Below are 22,325 nucleotides of genomic sequence, written 5' to 3' on the forward strand. Positions count from 1 at the left end.
TTTATTGTTGAGCAGATTATTTTTTAAAACATTTTGGTGTTCTTATCTATTAATAAAAGTTCGAACGAATAGTTTTAGAGTTATTAAAATGTATAACTAACTATCCTTAAAAATAGTTTTACAAAATTTATGAAATGTGAATAGATTAATATTTAAACAATGATGTATTAAGGGGATTCGATACCGTGATTTTCTGTTTTTGTCTAACACACGCGTGACATAGTGTTTTAGACGTGTTTTTTGCCAAACATTCCAATTGCAATTGATCTATTGAAGCGATAAGAATTCTGAAAACAGATTTGAATTTGTCGTCAAGTCTACTTGAAATCGACTTTCCCATATTTTATTTTAGTCACTCTATTTATTGTGGAGTAGCTTGGATTGTCTCTTTTATCATAGTTACTAACTTTTAAATGTTGAAATGTAAAATTTGAGAAATTATAAATTGAAAACTCCATAAAGAATGTTTTATTGTAGTTTATTGTTATTTTCTTAAATTTGAGTTTTTGTATTAAACAATTTAATTCATTGATTGCTTTCCCATGTTTTATCTTAAAATAATAAATAGATAGAATGATTCTATTAGATTCTAATCGATTCTGTAAGCATTTTTTAAGTGCATAATTTTAGATATTTAGTGCATATAAATGCATACTTATTTAGGAATTTTTTGGGTCATGAGATTACGAGCCCTAGGCCACTTATAAATTATAATATATTTACTTTACTAATTAACATACAATAATAATGAAAAACGTTAAATAATATGTTATTAAACGTTAAAAACCTCCAACATTAAAATAATACGGTCCTCTCATTTTATATTTCTTGGAACAAAAACCAATAATTGCAAGAACCCATCTAATCTAACCTTCCACAAAACCCAGAAACATAAAGGCTATCCCTAAACGAACATCTATATTTTACAAACGATTCTAGTAAAAACTAAAAACAAAATTCATGTCGAAAAAAAATTGCACTCAGATCCATTTTTTATATTATCGTAATTGTTATTATTATTTATTATACACATTTTATACATAATATAGTTTCTCTGCAGAGTAATATCAAATGATTTCTTCTCTACTCCCCCCTCCCCCCCCCACATAGCATAAAAATATTTTCAGGAAATTATTTTAGTTATATTCTTTAGCTAAGAAGTTCATATTTTCAAAAAAACATTTTTACGGAGACTATAAAAATATTAAGACAATATTTTTATGCAATCATAAGTACAATATTTTGTTATAATGAGAAGAAAATACTTATAAAATATTTTTAGTCAAATATTCATTATTCATACACTTTAAAATATTCACAAAATATTATCATTTCCCAAATGCTATGTGGGATCATGTCACATTGTCACCACTCATGTTATTTTAATTTTACTTGATCACCAAATTTATTTATTGGTATTATATACTATATTATACATAGATTGCAAATAATAAAAATATAAATATAAAGCACTATACAAAAAACAATTACAAAACATATCGAAACTATATTTAAAGATGTATAAATTATGTACCTATTCCCATATTGAATTAATATTTTTATCTTGTTTCAGACTTACCGAAGAGAAATTTCAGCTAATAAATGTAAGTATTTTTTAGGTTTTCAACCATTGCCTTCTTATAATAATATTGTCAAGTTCTTATAAATATCTAAATCCGTAATTTCTGTTAACTTTTTTGATAATATTCCTAATGGAAGAATTAATCTTAGAAATTAAACAAAATTAATATTTTTTAAGATCGTTTATTGTATAATAATAATAAAAAAATTAAAAATTATTAAATTTAATCATATTATGATGGTTATCAACTTAAAAGTTTCTTATAATATAACTACAATTATTTATTTAGCTATAGTATAAGTATGAAAAAAAAACATTTTATAAAGTAGCTTAATTTATTAATTTAATTATTTCTGTGATATTATATGTTAGACTTTGTCTTATCTGCGCCCATAGTTACCTAATTCATAATCAATTTAATTTGTTAACATTCACGCGTAATTTATAGATATGTACCAAGACCATCTGTTATTCTTTATACCTGTTGTGTAAAAGTAGATTAACTTTGAAAACTACACAGAATTTCTTTTATGTTAATATTAATACAATAATACCTAATATATCTTATAGTTTATATACTATTAGAGTAAAAATCCATTTATCACTTAGTAAATTAAATTTAAAATATTTGTTAATAATATCAACGTTTGAAGTAGGAGAGAGGCACATTATATGCCCAATGTCCATGACTCCATATAGTGATGCTATCTGTATATAATGGCCATTATCAAAATCCTTTCTCCAGGTTGTGTGTCCAGTAATGAAAGCCCTTTTGACCCATTACATCACAATCATAGGTGTTTAAAGTGAAAAAAAATGTTACATGTTTTTATTACAAAATTAGCTTGACTTACTTTAATTATCTAACATTGTAATTGATAACTTATATACAATTATAAACTTAAGTTTTAATTATAGGTAATTGGAAAATAAAAATATTTGCTATGTCTAAGTAGTAATGATTTAGTGATATTAAAATAGACTACTTATAAAGTGAATTTAACCTAATTTAATAACTTCCTAAAATAAGTAATTTGATTAAAATAAAACAACATATTATACAATATTATCCTTTATTAATAATTATTGTGGAGTATAGGTACATTTTAGATGAGTTGTCAGTAGACCGTAGCGTCCGTAGCCTTTCAACCCGTCCTGTCTTGTGTCTTATTGTTGTACCTTTTTTACTCATTGTATTCATTTTAAACCAATTGTAAATATTCGTTTTCTAAAAAATTTAAATTAAAAAATAAGTACATTATATTAGTATATTAAATCATGCACCAAATAAATGTATTTAAGGAAAAAATAAATTAAATTAAATTAAAAACTAATCTTGTACCTAATTAATCATAATTTTAAAATAAACAGGATACTATATTTAAGTGAGATATAGAGATATATATTTACCTGCGTATCTCAACGTACGTAAGATGTGTATATATATATATATTATATAGAATCAAGGTCGTAACCAAGAAAAACTTCTTTTTTTTGGGAGGAAGGGGAGAGTTAAAGTAATCAACGTTTTTTTTTTCTATACAACTATACATAAGTAGATACTGAATTGTGTATTGACTCACAAGTAAAAAAATTGTTATAATGTAATAGTATCGTTGTTTTTGTACACTAGAAACACGCGTAGGTACGTATATGCGAAAGTACACGGGACGTTATTAACTATACCTAATATTTAATAATTAGATTCTGAGCGGAGCGATGAATGTATTGATTTTACAATTATGTGTTTTATTTTTTTGTATCTATGTGTACACAATTTATAATCAGTGGCACAAGTAGGGGGCTTATCCCCTCTGTATACGATCTAGCTCCTCCTAAAATATCCCTTATTGATTTAGATATAAACCCCCTATGGGTTTCTTTTAATTAATAGTTTTGTTAGTTGAGACTGTCCACAGAATGATAACCATAGTTGCGCCTATGTTTGTACTAGACAAAATGCTTCAAATTTCAGTTTCGATATCTATAGCTGGTATATTGAAGAGGTAAAATATAAAAAATCTCATTGGTTAGTTTTCAAAATAGTCGGAAAATTGAAAAAAAAACCAGAATTTGTACGCAAAATCAATTTTCTAATTTAGTTGTAATTAAAAACACGAAGTAACTGTAGATACTTTAAATGTTTATAATCGAATTTTCTACACATGGTTAAGTTTTAAAAATATTTATACTTTTTTGAGCTATTTATCGAAATTTGATCAATTAGATTTTATTTTTTAATTTTTTTTTCCCTCGAGATATTGAGAAAAAAAGCAGGTAAGTGGGTAACTGCCGTACCTACATTAGGTTTCTAGAGATGTCACTGTAATGGATGTGTTAAATTTGAATAAAATCATATATAAAATCATTGTATACGAAAAACGTTTAAAAAACCCCTAAAGTCTTGAAAAATCATACCTATTATACTAGTGTAACTGTTGTAAATTTGTCATTGATACACTGATAAGAATGTACTTAAACTTGTTTTACACACTGCTTCCGTATACTATTCAACGTATATATTTAAAAAGTATAGGGAAAATCTATATTGAATTAATTTTGCATTTCCGCGTGACGTATTAAATTATTACTATACAGTGGAAATTATATTTAATATAGGAACCTAGTTGAAACACATTATTCACATTATATACAATATATTATGTACTTATAATATGCAAGTCGGTACATCGTAACTATGGTCAGTATACGTAGAGCTTCCTAGTAATTCAGTGTTCTATAATACACATGAAAGTTATTATTTACATCATCATCAAGCATTAATCTGTACAGTTTAGATTTTATAACCTTTCCACTGGAGTGCACATTGTTGTTATTAAGATAAATATTATGTTTGTTTTGTTAATATTTACGGTACATGCATACTTCAATTTAAAAACAAAGGGGAAATTATATCGGTCAATTGTATAATTAGGGGTTGTGGTGTGGGATGAATTTCCGAAATGCTGAACATTTGGTTGGGTATAAAGTCAGTTTACCGTCGTGACTATTTAGTATTTATCAATATTTAGAATTTTAATTCAACAATATTCGCTATGATATTTCAGAAAATAAAATAGAGAGGAAAAACAGAGATTTAAATTTAATACTAACTGTAAATCGAAAAGCACATAGGTTACTGCATTAATTACTATATTTTTACTATATATTATAGTATATGATTTGGTAACCTTACAGAGTGCATACATTGTGATAACATTTGTATTGTTTATCAAGCTTGTTTGGATTCATACTATAAACATATATAAATTTGTCGTTAACAAAGTTCCAATATTAATTTTATGTGTGAATGTACGTTTCTATATTATTCTAGTATTCTATAAATCACCCATAAAAAATGTTCTCAGATTGTAAACACTTAAACAAATATAATAAAAATATGTTTAAATTTCTTTATCACAATACAATAAATTGTACTTAAGTACTTGAATGAATTCTGATATCAATAATATATAATATTATATATTAGCTCCATTGCCCCTTTAATATACATCTTTCAATTACTCAAATTGCACTAGTCATTTTGCACTACAAGTGTATATATATATGCTATGCGGGTACCTACAAATGTTATACTTTTATATACCTATACTTCACATTTTACTCACCGTGTAAGTATTTCTGATTATTTATTAGTCATGTTATTAGTAATGTTATTACAACTTATTTAGCCCCTTTCATTTAAATTAAAATAAGTTATGTTATGTACATCTTATTAATTAATAATTATATACCTGTAATATAAGTTTGATGCAAATATTCATCAACTTTGAGATACTCAGTCCATGAATTCAAAAACTAACTGATAATTCTGTAACTGAAGTCTAGTATATTAATGTTAATCAGTTTTAAAAACATCAATACTAAACTGAATAGATACAATGTATTTATTTTTATTTTATCTGTGATATTTGAAAATTCCAGCTGGTCATAAATCTATAATGTTCAAGATAAAAATCATGAGTGAAAATAATTAGTTTCTATTTTAGAATTTATAAATCTTAATTTACTCTTCAACTTTTAAATAAAAATGTATACAACACTTGCATAGTCTGAAACTGGTCTCTGGTAAACAATTCTATGAATTCGATTGTAACTAAATTTGTTAATATTTTAAAAGCATACATTTTTGATGAGTCAATTATTGTTATAGTATTTTACCATATTTTTATTGAAGTTATTAAATAATATTGTGTTATTTTTTACCAATTAACTTTTTTGAAAATATTTTAATGAAAGTTTAATATAATTCTTATTTTACATAGTATTTATTTATTTTAAAAACGTAATGTATTTTTAAACTTTTTTATTATGTTTGTAAATATTAATATTGTTATAATTTAATATTATTAATATTTTAATTAAATAATTGCCCAAAAATCAATTTATTTCTTTTTTAATTTGAATAGGATCACTCGCATAGAATCTAGTAGGTACTTATATTAGTATCGTTTTACGAATTGTTGAGTAATTTTCGAAACACCGTGAAAATGACTGTTATTTAATTTAAGATAAAAATCCTGAATAGTGTATAGTATACACTGTACATTTTTTTTTTTGGGGGGGGGGACAACTTTGACAACTGCAAGTTCAAATTTTGATAAAAGGCGTAAAAATCACGAAAATGTGCAGATTATTTTGAGTTAGAAATTCCTAAAAATGTTTCTTTTTAAATCTAAGATTTATTTTAAAATGTAATACAAGATTCCTAATAAGGTTATCTACCTTTTTCAAAAAAATTTATAGTCTATAAGAATGTCAAATTAAATTCTTATGAGCGTTTGAAGTTCAAATTTTTATAATATGGATATTCACTCGATTCCTCAAGTAGCGATTTTCTTATATTGTTGTAATTCAAAAACGAATAACCGTAGACACTTAACATTTATATCATATGTTTATTTTAATAATTCCTATACTTGATAAAATTTTCAAAATATTTTAACTGTTTTCGAGCTGTTTACGGCCATTTTAAATTGAAAATTGAAAATTTTCTGTAAATGTCAATAAAACTGTATTTGTTTGGTCAAAAAGCGTGAAAAATTAATATAAGGCTCCGGATATATTGTTACAATAGTAGTTAAAAAATATTCAAAACACATAGTCACAATTTTTTTTAATAAGTATATTTAAAGTTCGATTTTTAACAACATTTATCAAATTTTAAAATTTATAAAATATTCAACTTTTATAGCTAGAGATTGAACTTTAAAACAAGGTTCAACGTAAGTAAGTTATTCTGTAACCAAAAAATTTCAACAATATATAAAAATACAGTTTTTTATAGTTATTTTATGTTTAAATTCGGACGAAATTACATATTAAATAACTAAGAATAAATATTTTGGTTATTTTGTTGTAATTTTATAATATTAATTCAACTTACCGGCTTCTGTATTAATAAGTAATAACAGTATAAAAATAATATAAAATATCCATACCGACAAACCGTCTCCGCTCAGAAAATGATATTGTATAACCTACTGTACAGCAGAGCGACATCTACTTACCCACCTTTTTAAAATTGAGATATTAAAATCGAACCCATATACATTTAAATTGGTCCATGAATAACTGTTAGGAACTTTGAACAGATATTTTCATGTGCAAAATATATTTGTGTATTTAATTAATATTGCCGTTAAAATAAATTTCTATTCGGGAATTACGTTGGCATATCCATATAAAATATACACACCCAAACTATTGTAATAACTACGAGCTCGCCTGAAGCTATTTTAGACGCTTTCGATAAACACCGACAATCGGTTTCCGGAGAGTTAGTCCGGAAGTAGTAAAACCATTACACAAACACAATCGCGGAACTGGATCACGAATCTTTTGAGACACTAAGACACTGTACTGGTTCTCCGTTCATGGGCTTTTTTAAATATTTATTGTAGTATGTCATGATTATACAATGGCCTAATAAGAAACTTTATTACAAGTGGGTAGAATCGATAATGACGTGTACCTAAATACGAAGTATAATGGAGGCGTCATGTTTAACGAAAGTGTTTCATGGTACGATCGCTATTAGAAGTGCAGCCAGATTAACTGAATTAATTTTCATGGTTATTTATTTTGGTTTTTTTGTCGTTATTTCACTCATTTTATAAATAAGTCTGACAATAAAGATGACCGATCGCTCTTTGCTTTTGATATTTAAAATATATTACTACCTATATAAACTATATGTAACAATACAATATTAAAATTTAGAATATTAGATTAAAATATAAATTATTAATAAATTCTCAACTTGTATAGCGTTTAAAACTGTTATAAAATATACATTATAATAATAATTATATTTTTCTTTTCAAATGGCTTGTCCGTAAATGTAAATATAAAAAAAAATTTAATTATCATACGACTTTGTTGCTTTAAGTAATATAATTCGAATTCTATCAATACTCAATACTTTATTTCTAATTTTTATTTATTTTCTAAAAAAACCATTTTTTGTTTTATATTACATAAATCAATATAAAATATAAAAAAATATTGTTAATACTATTGAGAGGCTGTCGGTGCACAGTTTGTTTTCTCTTTCTGGCCCACGCTCTGAAAAAATACCCTAAATCTTGCAGTTAGCTTTAATATTAGAATGAATTGACTTATTATCAAACTTAAAATTAGAACATCATCTACCTCATAAAGTTTCATTAATATTTTAATATATTAACCTGGAAAATATTACAATTTTAAAATGCTCACATGACTCGCTTTAAAATTTTAATATCACTAAAAACTTATGAGATACGCTAAATAATATTCTTGCCATAATTTTTTTTTAATAAAGGTTAATTATCTCCAATTATCTCTAAACAAAATTTATTCGGTTGTACGCAAATTTTTTGATATGTCACGCGTGGGTCAGAAAAAGAAAACACATTATGCGCCGACAAACTTTAACAATCTTTTTTATAAATTTATAAATATGCTAATTATTATTATTATTATAAGTTATTAATTTAAGGAATTGTTTCTATGGAACATATAGTGAGATTTAAATTATTCGCATTCTCATATTCACAACTATATTCCGTATTTTAAAAAGTAATTCCTGGTGGATTAATTGTATTCATAAAAACGAAGGAGTATAAATGACAGCAAATTAAATGAACGAATAGCAGTTTAAAAATTAAGAATTACGATTGATTTTAATTATTCAAATCACAAAAAAAATTAAAAAATTATATAACTGCTATGATTTTAAAAAGCTTATTTGTTCATCATTTATCAGTTAACCCAGTTGCCAAGAAATTATTGATAATACATTAAAATCTTCCACAATTTTTCAAATTGGGATTTTTAAGAGAAATAGTAAAAAAAAAGTGGGTAAGTGGATGTTGCTCTGCTGTACAGTAGGTCACAATTGGGTCACAGTAATGGATGGTGTTAAATTTGAATTCAATGATATAATATCATGATTTTTATTTAATCAAACATTGTAATAAAATAAACTAAATTGCATTGCATTATTAATAACACATATAAGTGTAATTAACAAGATAACTATTTTGAGTATACAAGTTCGTTACCAGAAGAATGTTGGCATATAAAAATATTTTCAATAATGTAAATATGAGTAACTTGAGAAAGATACTAAGAGTATTATTATTTTAAAAAGCCTCGAGTGTAAAAACTAAAAATGAAATTAGAAGATAGACCTACTCTTAAGTCTTAATGTTACATTTTACCTTTATAGAATAAATATGGTAAAATATAGCATATTTAATTTTATAATACTATAGCATTATTAATTTCATATAAAATTGATTTTGTTTTTTTATACATTTTAATTTAATTTAATGACTTATTGTTTGATATATTATATATTTGTACGCATTTTGTATACATTTGTTGTAGTATAATTTAATTTAAATTTTTAATCATATTAATACTAAATCTAAAAAACTACCATTCAATTAACACGCTTTTCTGTTTATCCTAAAACCTATATTACATATATATATATATTATAAATATATATTTATTATATTATTATAATTCATAACAAATACAATAAAATATTTAAAAAAATATGTAACAGGATGAAATGACTGCTGGGCGTTATGCAGTGGGCAGGTCAAACGAGTGGGCACTCATCGGTCTTACCTAACTTTGGTGCAAGCCACTTGTTGTATATGTTATACAACTTAACGTTAGTAATATTTTCTACGAGTTTCAAATTTGTTTAGTTATGTAATAAGTAATAAATTATTTTACCAACTTTTATAATTATATCTATTATTATATTCTAGATTTTGAGCGGAGCGATGTATTGATTTTATAATACGACGTGTGTTTTTTTTTCTTCTGCCGGTCTTCACCTTTTGTGTCAGTAAAAATGTTTTAATTTTCTTCTTCGTATATTTTCTGTTAAGAGCGCCAAATAAAAACATTGGGGAAAAACAAACAAAAACCACATCACAGTTTTGGTGTAACTTAAATACCCGTAGATATCTTAAATTTTCACCATAATATGTTTAAATGGCCATTTTCCTTACATGATAAGATTTTCAAAATATTATGATTCTTTTTAAGCTGCTTTTAGTCATTATACATTTTTTTTTTTTTTATTGCTGTTGATATTAATTTTTTGCTTAGTCAAAAAACTTTAAAATTTAGTGCAAGGTTCCTAGTAAGTTGTTATTAGTCAAGAAAAAAAAAAAAGTTGAGTGTAAATTATCAATAATTTTTTTTAGCGTCCGACGATAACATTTTGACAAAATGAGTCAAAATCACAGAAAAAATGCAAATTATTTTAAGTTAGAAATTCATAAAAATTATTCTTTTTATAAGTTATTTTAAGTCACATTAATTTTTTATACGTGTTTGAAATTAAAATGTACAGAACCACGATATTGGATATTCACACGTACATTACCGATTTTAAATTCTGAGCGGAGCTAGGAATGTATAGATTTTACAATGTTGTGTTTTTTTTTTTTTTAATTTTTAATTTTTTTTTGTGTCATCAACTGTTTGGGGCATTACAACTGATTCGATTTTATTTTATTTCTTCAACAGTATCTTGTTCGATGAGAAAGTGAATGTAGTTGGTGCATTGGAGAGGTCAAAATTTAAAATTCCCAGTAATTTTCAAAAAGGCAGGGAAAAACAAAATAAAAATTAAGGAAAGACGGTACATTTTACGCAAAATTGGTTTTCGACAAAGTCGATTTTGGTTTTTGGTGTAACTAAAAGATACATCCAATTTTCACTGAACGTTTACATTAGCGTTTTCTATACATGATCAAATTTTCAAAATATTTTGACTTGTTTTGAAACGTTTACGTACATTTTCAGATTCCAATTTTTAGAGTCCGAGCGGAGCGATGAATGAATGATTTCACAATGATGTGTGTTTTTTAATAAATAAATTAAATTAATCAGTAATCACAGTGAAACAAATACATTTAATTTTTAAATATTATCATTTTATTACCATTTTATTGGTAAGTTGCATATAATTATAATTTGCCTAATTGAAAAAAAAATTAAAGATTACAATTTTCTTTTGGTCTTATTAATATAAGTATTTTTATTTAAATTATTTATAGAAATCAATAAACACATTTGTTTTAAAAATGTCATAATATCGAACATTTAGCATTGAGATATAATAAAGAAACACAAACAAATGATAAAAAAAACTTCTTTCCAATCAATTAAAAAAATAATTATGTTTCTGAAACATTTAGATGACAAAATAATATATTTAATAACAAAATCAATTTATTTTTATCTAAAATACCATTTGACAGACTTTTAATTTTCATAATTAATTATAAATTAAATATTTAATATTATGAATAATTAATTTAAATTTATGTTGTACAATCTATACTATAGTGAATCTTCTGCTAAAATATAATTAAAAAATGAATAATTTTATAGTTTTTTTATTATTTTAAATTGTTCATTAAATATATACATAAAATATAAATACCTAACAAAAATTAAACATTAAAGATATAATTCTTTAAAAAAAAATCCATGCTATTTTTTTTTCTTTATAAGATTGTGTTATTAATAATTAAATGTACTCTTTAAAAAAATGTCTTATTGAATTTATAAGTGAATATTGTTTTGTAAAATTATGTTTTGCGTACACAAAATATTTTAGATTCTGAGCGAAGCGATGAATGTATTGATTCTACAATGATATGTGTTTTTTTTTTTATTTTTTTTTTTTTTTTTTTATTTTTTTTTTATTTTTGTGTCTGTCATCACCTTTTAGGACAGTAAAAGTGCTTGGATTTTCTTCAATAGTAACTTTTCTGATAGGAAAGTGAATCTAGTTGGTACTTTGGGGGGTCAAAAGTAAAAATTTCCCAGTAGTTTTCACAAGCGACGTGAAAAACAAAAGAAAAATTAAGGAAAAACGGGAATTTTTACGCAAAATCGATTTTTAACAAAATCGATTTTGGTTTTTGGTGTAACTCTAAAACAAATGACCGTAGGGACATGAAATTTTGACTGAATGTTTATATTAGCATTTTCTATGCACCATAAAATTTACAAAATATTTTGACTCTTTTTGAGCTGTTTACGGCCATTGTCAGTTTTCAATTTTTTTAAGTTTTTTTTTCTATAAATATCAATAAAATTTTATCTGTTGAGTAAAAAAGCTTGAAAATTTAATAGAAGGCTCCCAGGTTATTGTTTCAAAGGCAGATGAAAAAAATTAAAAATCCTTAGTCACAGTTTTTAATTATACGCATTTAAAGTTCAAATTTTGACAAAATACGGAAAAATCACGAAAAATAGCAAATTATTTTGATGAGAATTCATAAAAAATTTTCTTTTTAAATCTAAGATTTGAAAATGTAATATAAGATTACTCATAAGTTTGTCTACCTTTATCAAAAAAAAAATGTCTAGAAGAAACTTAAATTAAATTTTTATGAGCGTCTGAAATTTATATTTTTACAACATTTGATATTTACTCGATTTCTCATGTAACAATTTTCTTATTTTATTGTAATTAAAAAACGAATGACTGTAGATACTTGAAAATTTCACTGAATGTTATATTAGCATTTTCTATACACCATAAAATGTTGAAAATATTTTGACTCTTTTTGAGCTGTTTACGGACATTGTCAGTTTTTAATTTTTTTAGTTTTTTTTCTATAAATATCAATAAATTTTTATTTGTTGGGTAAAAAAGCGTGAAAATTTAATATAATGCTCCTGATATATCGTTCTAATAGCAGTTGAAAAATATTAAAAATATATAGGCACAATTTTTTTTTATAAGCATTTAAAGTTCAAATTTTGACAACATTTATCAAATTTATAATTTATTAATTATTTTGGAGTTAAAAATTTATAAATTTTTAACTTTTATGGCTAAGGATTGAAAATTTAAAACAAGGCTCCACGTAAATAGGTTATATATAAATTACTTTATTCACAATAATATCATCAAATATACTTGGTAATACCATAGGCTGACTGACCGTTTTCGCTCAGAATCGTTTTTCTTATACAATGATATTATATCATTGAATTCAAATTTAACACCATCCATTACAGTGACCCACTTGTAACCTACCGTACAGCAGAGTGACATCCACTTATCCACCTTTTTTGTATTGAATTAAATGTGCAATACTGTTATTTGTGTGTTTTTATCAGAAATAAATGGAGTTATGTCGTTGCTTCTGGCACTTTCTAAATTACTTTTTCCAATATTTATGAGCATTTAGTCGAGTTATTAATTATTAAAGTAATATCAGCTTTAAATGATTCGCTTCTATAAAGAAATAAAAATCATAAAAATATCATACTATTCAGTCGTCTATGTCTATTATTAATTTAAAAGACTACACGCTTAAGACACCAAATCCAAGTATATTCTTTACAATATTTTTATGTATCAAATTATTCATTATTATTTTAATAGATTTTCAAAACAAGATTTAATAAAAATATATTTCCAAAACATTTTGAGAGGTTTCCAAGAACTTAAGTATATTCAAATAGATGTATAGAATTATTATACTCTTCCTACAGTTCTTATATCTTAAGGAATTTATAGTATAAAATGTCTTATATACCTCGTAAATTTGTTTTTTTAATTTCACTTTTGGTATCCTTTGGATAAATGTTGATTTGTATATAACTTTTCTTTAATAAATAAATTTAAGATTCATACAAATACGCTCCAAAGATGGATATAATATAAAAAGATAAAATTAGTATTCTGTTTGTGTCACGTATTTTATTTCTGAAAATAATAAATACAGGTAAAAAGAAATATTATGTTGTATCTTTTGAACTTTTTAGTTCCTTCATGAATGTAGATTGATGTACTACCTGCCAAATGAACGATCTTCTAAAAACGCAAAGAAAACTCTCTTCATTTTAATCATATTTTTAGTATTATCGTGTCAATTTCTGACAAATATTATAACTTACTGTAGGTACTAAAAACTGTATACCGTAATACATTTAATACCAAGAAAATATGAAAATATATAATTATATTATGATAGGTACCTAGTAATCAAAATTACGAATATCAATTAAGGACCTATAAGTTATTTCATAAAACTTTAGATTAATTAAATGCTCGCTTAATTCTCCAATTAATAAAAATGCTTTTCAATTTGTCTTCAGTGCGTGGCCAAGAAAGGGATTTCTAGTCAAATGTTGACATTTAGATTTTTCAATACATTTTGAACTAAAAAAATCCTCTTTTTTGTTAAAAGCAAATTAAGTCATACTTCAAAGTTAAGTATTAATTAATACTTACCAATAATAATGACGTCTAATTCTAATTTAGGTATACACCAAATTTACAAACATTTTAAAAACCTTATCATTGATAATATATAGTACCTATATATTTAATAAATGAATAAACGGAAAACATCGATGTTCTGACAACTTTTTTTGTTTGCGCACTAAAGATACATTTTTCCATGTAATTTGAAAATTATTATCATTGAATATTAATACTAAACGTATAAAAAGTTACAAATTACAAATGTATTAGTTACACATTATTTCAATTTAGAAAAGTTACAAATTTAGCCAGCCAATGTCGACATAGTTAATAAGGTATACGACTTTAGAATTTTTTTGTATTTTTTTTTTTTTATACATAACAATATTTTGTTTCAAAGTAGTCTCGCTACTTTGTAAAATAGCATGTCCTTATTTGAACAACAGTTCGATAAATTGTCATGGATGTTCTTATTTTAAAGAATTAATTGGTATAGGTTTTTATACATGACACTAATAATATGTAAGGTGAATAAAAAATAAACAGCCATTATTAAATCAGTATTTCCTCGTTCATTTTCCATATCTTTGTTGCAATATAACATAGAGAATACGCGAAGGACTTTTTCCCTTATTACGAAACATCAATTACCCTATTGTCCTTGAAAACTGTTTAAAAATCTAAAAATAATAAAATATATTCAATAATCAAACCTGAATTTCTATAGAACGTGCGACAACTACTCTCATGAGATCGCACCTTTCTGCTTTCATAATTTTTCCATTTTAATTGTGAAAATATTTTTTTTAAAAAATAATATTTACAATAATGCTTAATGAACTTGGACATGCTTCATTTTGTCGTAATATGCCTCGATGGTTGGTTTTATTGTATTATTATTTTTTATTTCAAAATCTATGATTAATCATTTACCACCGATTTTAAGTGAATAAGCTTGGAGCAGCTTGTTGTAAAATTATATTGAACATTTCTAAAAAAACATAGGTGCCTTAAAAATGTCCTATCTACATTGAACTACTGGTGTATTGGACCACTACTATACCTACCTTCAAATAAGTTTCCAAAAACATCAAAAATATAAAACCAATTTTTTGTTCTGTGCAAAATCTGACACTGTGGGTTAAAGAAACCGCAAATCTATAACATAGTTTTACCCATATCAAAACTGTCAAACAGATTGTTTAAGTATAGAATATATTAATATCAAAATAGAAATACAGAATTCGTGATTTTATGTGCACTATCAAGATTACACTATTATGTGAAACGATTTTCAATGAGTAACACGTGTCGGTTAACTGGATATTAGAAAGCGTCTAAAGCTAATAATAAGAGTAGGTAATGCTATTGGATAATACCATTGCCTTGTAAGGGGATCACATTGATAACAGTTTCACATTATACTATGCGACCTACTAAATGGCTTAAGAACCCTGTAATTAGCCAACCGATTAATTGATTTTATTCTTTGGTACTGTCACATTTAAAATGTAATCAGAATTTTGTTGATCATTGTTTCTTTTCTTTTTAGAATACCATACTACCGGAAGCTGTGCGTTTTTGGGAACAAGCACTCATGGTTCGCAAAACCGAAAATGTTATTCGACTCAACCGGTAATTATGTGAAAAAACTATTTAAAATTAATGATATTCATTAACAAAAGGAAATTATACGAAAACACCAATATAGTATTGAAAATAGGCGTACCTATGATGTTTATTCAAAAATATCCATTTAAAATGTGTACTTCCTATTTAAACTTAAGTCATTACAATTTTTACTTAAGTTTATTTAGTAGCAGCTTTTATAACCTATTATAGTCTGATATAATATGTTATAAACTATACATTTATAGCGATACTTTATTATCAAAATTATTTGCTGCATAAAACAATAATTAAAACAAAATATTGCTTATAAAGATTGCACAGAGTAGAAAAATAGTGTAGAAATCGCGTCTTAACTATTACTATACATTATTCTAAAAACAAAGAACTATTATTTGGCCGGAACTATATAACGTTGTCTATATCTAATATACGGTGTACCAGTAACAGATAAATACCTATAATGGAAGCGTACGAAAGAAAAGGATTTTGATGTTACATTAGACAAGACAGTTAGTAAGTTATACTTAGATCCTAGAGCAATTTATAACGTCTATTAGTATAAAATATTAAAATGTAAATTTAATAATATATATTAGTTTGCCGATGACCTGGTATGCATATCTGGTATTACACGGAGCAATAGTGATGAAACGGCACACATATTTGTAGCGGGCCGATAGATTATTGTTTTTAATTAAAAACAGTTAGGTGTGGTGGGACAGGGACTCCGTGGTAATAATACTAAACAAATGTAAGCAGACCTGATGACATCCGCGTCTTGATATTATGTATCTACTGTGTATTATTTGTTTATCGTAGTAAAAGATAAATAACGTAATTGTGGTTCACAGGTAAAGACACCTGGTGAAATTTTTTTATTTCATTCTTGAATTCTTTTACAGAAAATGTGTAAACAATCAAGTTTTTTATCGAAAAGGAGATCCTCATCCATACTGCAAGAACGCGTGTGAAGACCGAACAATGTGTGGTGAAGTACAAGTTCCCGAAGATCATTTGGAGGTAAACCATTTATAATGATAAGAACAAAATATATATTAGTTAAATTTAATTTTTTTTTAAGACTTGATTTTTCACGGTGTAGGGGTCTAATAAAATTCCTGCTGTTACATTTTTAATTTATAAGTAGTTTTAATATCGCATGCATATATTCCATCATTATACACATAATAATAAGTAGTAAGTAGATACCTTAACTAACTTAACATCAACGGTTATATGTGAACGTTGTATTTTGCAGTGTCTTGGAATACAGAACTCAAGAACTGCCGTATCATTATGGCATGATGATATTATAATAATACGCGTGGCGCAACTCTATACTCTTACATATAATATACCATGCTAGGTCATGCATTTTAATTTTTAAATGTATTGTATTATAATCATTTGTCTGTGGAATAAATAATCTTCTGTTATTTGCAGGCCAGGCTTACGCAAGTGAAATCAGGGTACACGTGCACTTGGCCCCAAACATTTAGGAGACCAATATTACACTTTTTGTTAATATAAAGTTATTCTCTCATATTTACCTTAAAATTATATAACATACATTTTTGAAAATATTAAAAATATTTGTCTTTAGTATATGAATATTTTTCTAATCTGCAACTACATTGATGTTCAAAATCAATGTCCAATAAACAAATAATAATTATTTTATCGCCCGTGTTTATAAAATACTTTTGCTTATATACCGTTAAGTTGTAGACTGTACTCGAAAAAGAGAAATCATTGCGGCGATTGTTTTCAAATAAATGGAAATGTGCTAAACGTTTATTACTAAACTATAAACTCTACCTACTATGTTGATCATATAATCAGATTTATTTAAAAATTATTTCTCTTCATTACCTAGTTTAAATATGAAAATTTGAAGGGTGGTGAGTATAGGTACACTGTGCCTCAATTATACTTTAGTACGCTGTGCCTCAATTTCGTTTAATCGGGCCCGGATATTAGCATATTGCAACAGTGATGCGTCCATATTGTTGTGACGCACTTTTCAACTTGTTGACTTTGACCTATAATATTTATTTCAACGCTGGTTCCTTAAATATACCCACATTTAGAGAGTTGTGCGTCTCACCTTATCTCCATTTTTTCTTTCCGCAATCTACTCCAAGAATATTCTGTACTCTATGCCCGTTACTTATATTAAAGATTTTTCTGAATATTGATTAATTCTTCAATCTATTCACTCGATATCAAAGCCCGTTGAGTATTCAGACCGTACTAAACATCTTATCACTTGCGTAGTTACAACCTGCACTGTAAATATTTTTTATAATATATTATTGTATGCGTTTTTCCAAAAGGTCAAAGTGTACGACCTGTTTTTTGTTCAAAAACATGTCCAAGCTCTCATTTTTTGTAGAGTGATGCGATTTTAACAACTTTTCTTTTTTTTTTTGAAAGAGGAAGGCACAGGGTGCATTAGACTTTCATTTGCATGTGACCAAATTTATCAAGTTTTTCAATTTTATTTTAATTTTATTTTTGAGCATTTTATTTCTTACAAAAAAACATGTATTGAAATCAGACTATTCTACAAGGTTTTTCCTGTTAAGCGTGTTTTGAGAAAAAATCAACAAGAAGTTTTTGAATTATTTAACTTTGTGTACCAAGGATAATAATGTAATATAGGTCCATGATAATAGGTTTGGATGATTTGAAAATTATAGTAATTAATATTAATTTATTAATATTTTTTAGTTTCGTAAGACCATCTTCAAGGACTATTATCCTTAGTATAAATATTTAAATAACTCAAAAACTGTTTGTTTGGATTTTGATTTAGACACTTCACCCCGCAGAACGGACACTCCTTAAATAGTTTAAAACATCAAAGAGTTTTTAATTATTGTCTCTAAGTGTGCTTAAAATATCCAAAAATCAGAGAATATGCCGTGGGAATCAACCGGTGTATAGCTGATAAAGTGTATAAATAAAAAAAAACCTTTTCATTAACCGGCTGTATCTTTTATCTGTATATATTTAGGCATGTAAGACGTGCAACGCGTCGGGCATGGACTGCGGCACGGGAACGTCTAAATCAGGCGTGGGCATCGAAGGCGCTGACTTCGTGTTCTACGTGAGCGCAATGGAGACGGAACGGTGCCACAAGGGTCTGACAGTGGCGTACGCGGCCCACTGTCAGCAGGAGTCGGCACTGGACCGGCCGATTGCCGGGCACGCCAACTTGTGCCCAGAGAGTATCAGCACCAAGCCGCAGGAGCTCGAAGTGCTCCTGTCTACAGTCAAGCACGAAATATTACACGCGCTCGGTTTCTCCGTGAGCCTGTTCGCATTTTACCGGGACGCCAACGGGTATCCGCTGACCGCCAGGGAAGACAACGGCAAGCCCAGGCTCAACGAGAAGTAAGCTAAATTACCAATATACTTTATACTTATAGGTACTTACCTCGTTCGGTATAGATACCCACCATCGCAATGCGAAATGTTTAATATATTTTAGTGCTATAGTTGCCCTCAAAGTTAAAATAAAGTCGATAATTTGTATACGAATTGCCACCCGACATTCCCTAAATTCGATCGCAAACAAAAATAGAGTAGTACTATAGTTGCCTCCCAATGGGCGGGTTATACATGTCGAGTATTTCTTAAACGATTCAAAAATTGTATACATTTATTATATAACATAATATTTATAATTTTAATTATACTACCAAATGTTTTTTATTGTCTAACTATGACATTATTATTTTTAACAGTTGAGTATTATTTGTATAAATATATGTAATGTATACTTAAGACTAATTTTTTTTTTGATTTTGGGTACTTACACATAATTCTAAATATTTAAAAAAAACAATCACATTATAATTAATAATTTTAGTATGAAGTTTTTCCTACAGACTTAAAACAAAACTACGATGTTTAATACAATAAAATAAAAATATACCTATATAGTATGTACCTATAAGACTAATTTTTAAATGTATAAAATACTTGACTGGTACATGTAGGAAATAGAAAAAACTTAAAATCCAAAATCCAACACATTGAAAAATAAACTAACAGTCATAATATTATTATATTAATCGAAGGCCGATTCATTAAAAAAATACGGTTTGCCCTCCAATATAATATCTGAATTAAATCTAAAACTCAAGAGTATGAACTTTTTATATTTTCTACTGCTTAATATATTATAGTAAATATCACTTAAGAACAAACGTCTGATTATTATAGACTTCAAGCAAGGCAGTGGAGTGATAAAGTAATCAAGACGGTGGTAAGACGCAATTGGACAGTACATGGTGGCGTGGTCGACAAAGAAGTTCAAATGATGGTAACGCCTAGAGTCGTAGAAGAAGTTAGAAAACATTTCAACTGCTCCTATTTAGAAGGGGCTGAACTGGAAGACCAAGGGGAAGATGGTACGGCTCTTACGCATTGGGAAAAAAGAATTTTTGAGGTATTTACTTTTAAAATTATAATTGTTTCTGTTCGTTATAAAACATTTAAATGTATACAATTACTTATTAATTGATATTAATTACTTTTATCAATTCGTTTTAGTATTTAGTTTAAGATCGATTATTGTGTTAAAATATTTTATGTTGTGTAATATTTCCTCAGTTTTTAAAGTTTCTTTATAAACGGAAATGATGGATTTGAGTACAGCATAATATATTATGGGAAATGTGTTCTACACCTCCTTATTTTTTTTCCAATGAGCCTTCTCGGCTTTTAAGTTTTTCCAATCGACCAAAGTAATCGGTAAATTGGGTTGTACATCATATGTGATGATTAAACATAACATTCATAAAATTAGCATCAATCATAAAATAAAAAGTCTAATCAATAAACTACTTGTTTAATACATTATACCTACCTGTAAAATTTAATAATATTGTTTTCTTCACTCATATCCAATATATTTAGAACATCTATAAATTGAATTTAAACTTCAAGACTTTAATAAGTTTATAAAATGTTGGATATGTATTGGAAACATGATATTTTGCATGAAGTTCTTAGTATATTAAAATTGCTAAGAGTCAAATTCAATTTAAAAATATCTAGTAATTCTATGTATTAAAAATATGTTCGAACACATTTATTAACACGATTATAGCCAACATTACTAAATCGATTTTACTTTCAATAAATAACAATTTTACAATTTTTAATTTGTATGAGCCATTATCTCTAATAAGTAATAACTATAAGAAAAGTGGTTTTCAAATGGTCAATTCTGATTTTTTGTTGTAAATTAAAAAATAAATGACCATAAAGACCTGAAATGTTACAAAATATTTAATTAATAAATAATTTTTTATTTTCTAGACATATTATTACCATTTTAAAAATATTTTGGTTTTATTAAGCCTAATATTGGCTTTATTTTATGATAGTATTGTAAAGTCATATGAACATTTTATTTTATTTACACTTTTCTTAAATTTTATTTGAATTTATTAAGCAGAATTCGATCAGCCGATCAGACGAAAATGTACACACTTATGTAATAACTAAAACTGTGGATGGTCTACTACTTGCAGTCTATCCCGCAACGTATATAATAGGTAACAGAGGCCGGCCGTAATAAACGTATGGATATTGTGAATAAATTACGTGTGTAACTCTGACCCATAACCTGATCTCGTATAAAATTGTATTTTTTTTTGAGAGATGGGGGTAACACGTTTGAGCGCAGTATGAAAAATGTACTGAAAATTGATAACACGTTTGGGCGCATTTATGAACACACGTTTGGACACAAAAAATGAGTAGGACAACATGATAGCATTCCAATGTTTACTTGTATTTCTAATTTTAAATTATTTACTGAAACCAATCATTTTTTTTCTGGATGGTACATTTTCATTCACACCGAAATTTTTCTTACAAATGTACACTGTGCGTGTTTGGAAAGAACAAAAACAAATTAATTAACAGAAACCGAAGAAAAATTAAAATGTGTACAAAAATGATGGAAACTCATCTAAAAGAAAAAAAATAATACTAAATTACATACAAAAATTAGGACCCTGTCTTACGGTAAAAAATTAATTAATCACATCAATATAAATTATAAGTAGAATAAATCGGAAATTTAAACAAATACAAATTAGGAAGTTTTTTTAAAAAAAATAAATCTTAATATTTTTAGAAGACTATATATTGATCTCCTTGTGGCGAATTCTAGGTAACGCTAATAGACTCGGAATTAGTATAATATAAAAATATATACAAGGAAATATATTATGTGCCCAAACATGTTATTACAAAGGGAAATATAAACTACGTTGTATGGATTTATGCCCAAATCTATTCTGTTATGGGTAAATGTGC

At 26.3% G+C, this 22,325-nt stretch overlaps 1 protein-coding gene across 1 annotated transcript in view; it reads left to right on the top strand.

Moving 5' to 3' along the window:
* Positions 1 to 22,325, top strand: part of LOC132941378 (leishmanolysin-like peptidase) — a 73,623-nt gene that overhangs the window by 37,989 nt on the left and 13,309 nt on the right. Inside the window, 5 exon segments of the mRNA XM_061009412.1 lie at positions 1,574 to 1,604; positions 15,904 to 15,986; positions 16,886 to 17,003; positions 19,003 to 19,382; positions 20,217 to 20,442. Coding sequence (XP_060865395.1) covers positions 1,574 to 1,604; positions 15,904 to 15,986; positions 16,886 to 17,003; positions 19,003 to 19,382; positions 20,217 to 20,442 — 838 coding nt within the window.

The sequence above is a fragment of the Metopolophium dirhodum genome, chromosome 3, assembly GCF_019925205.1.
Source record: "Metopolophium dirhodum isolate CAU chromosome 3, ASM1992520v1, whole genome shotgun sequence".
Lineage (NCBI taxonomy): Eukaryota > Metazoa > Arthropoda > Insecta > Hemiptera > Aphididae > Metopolophium > Metopolophium dirhodum.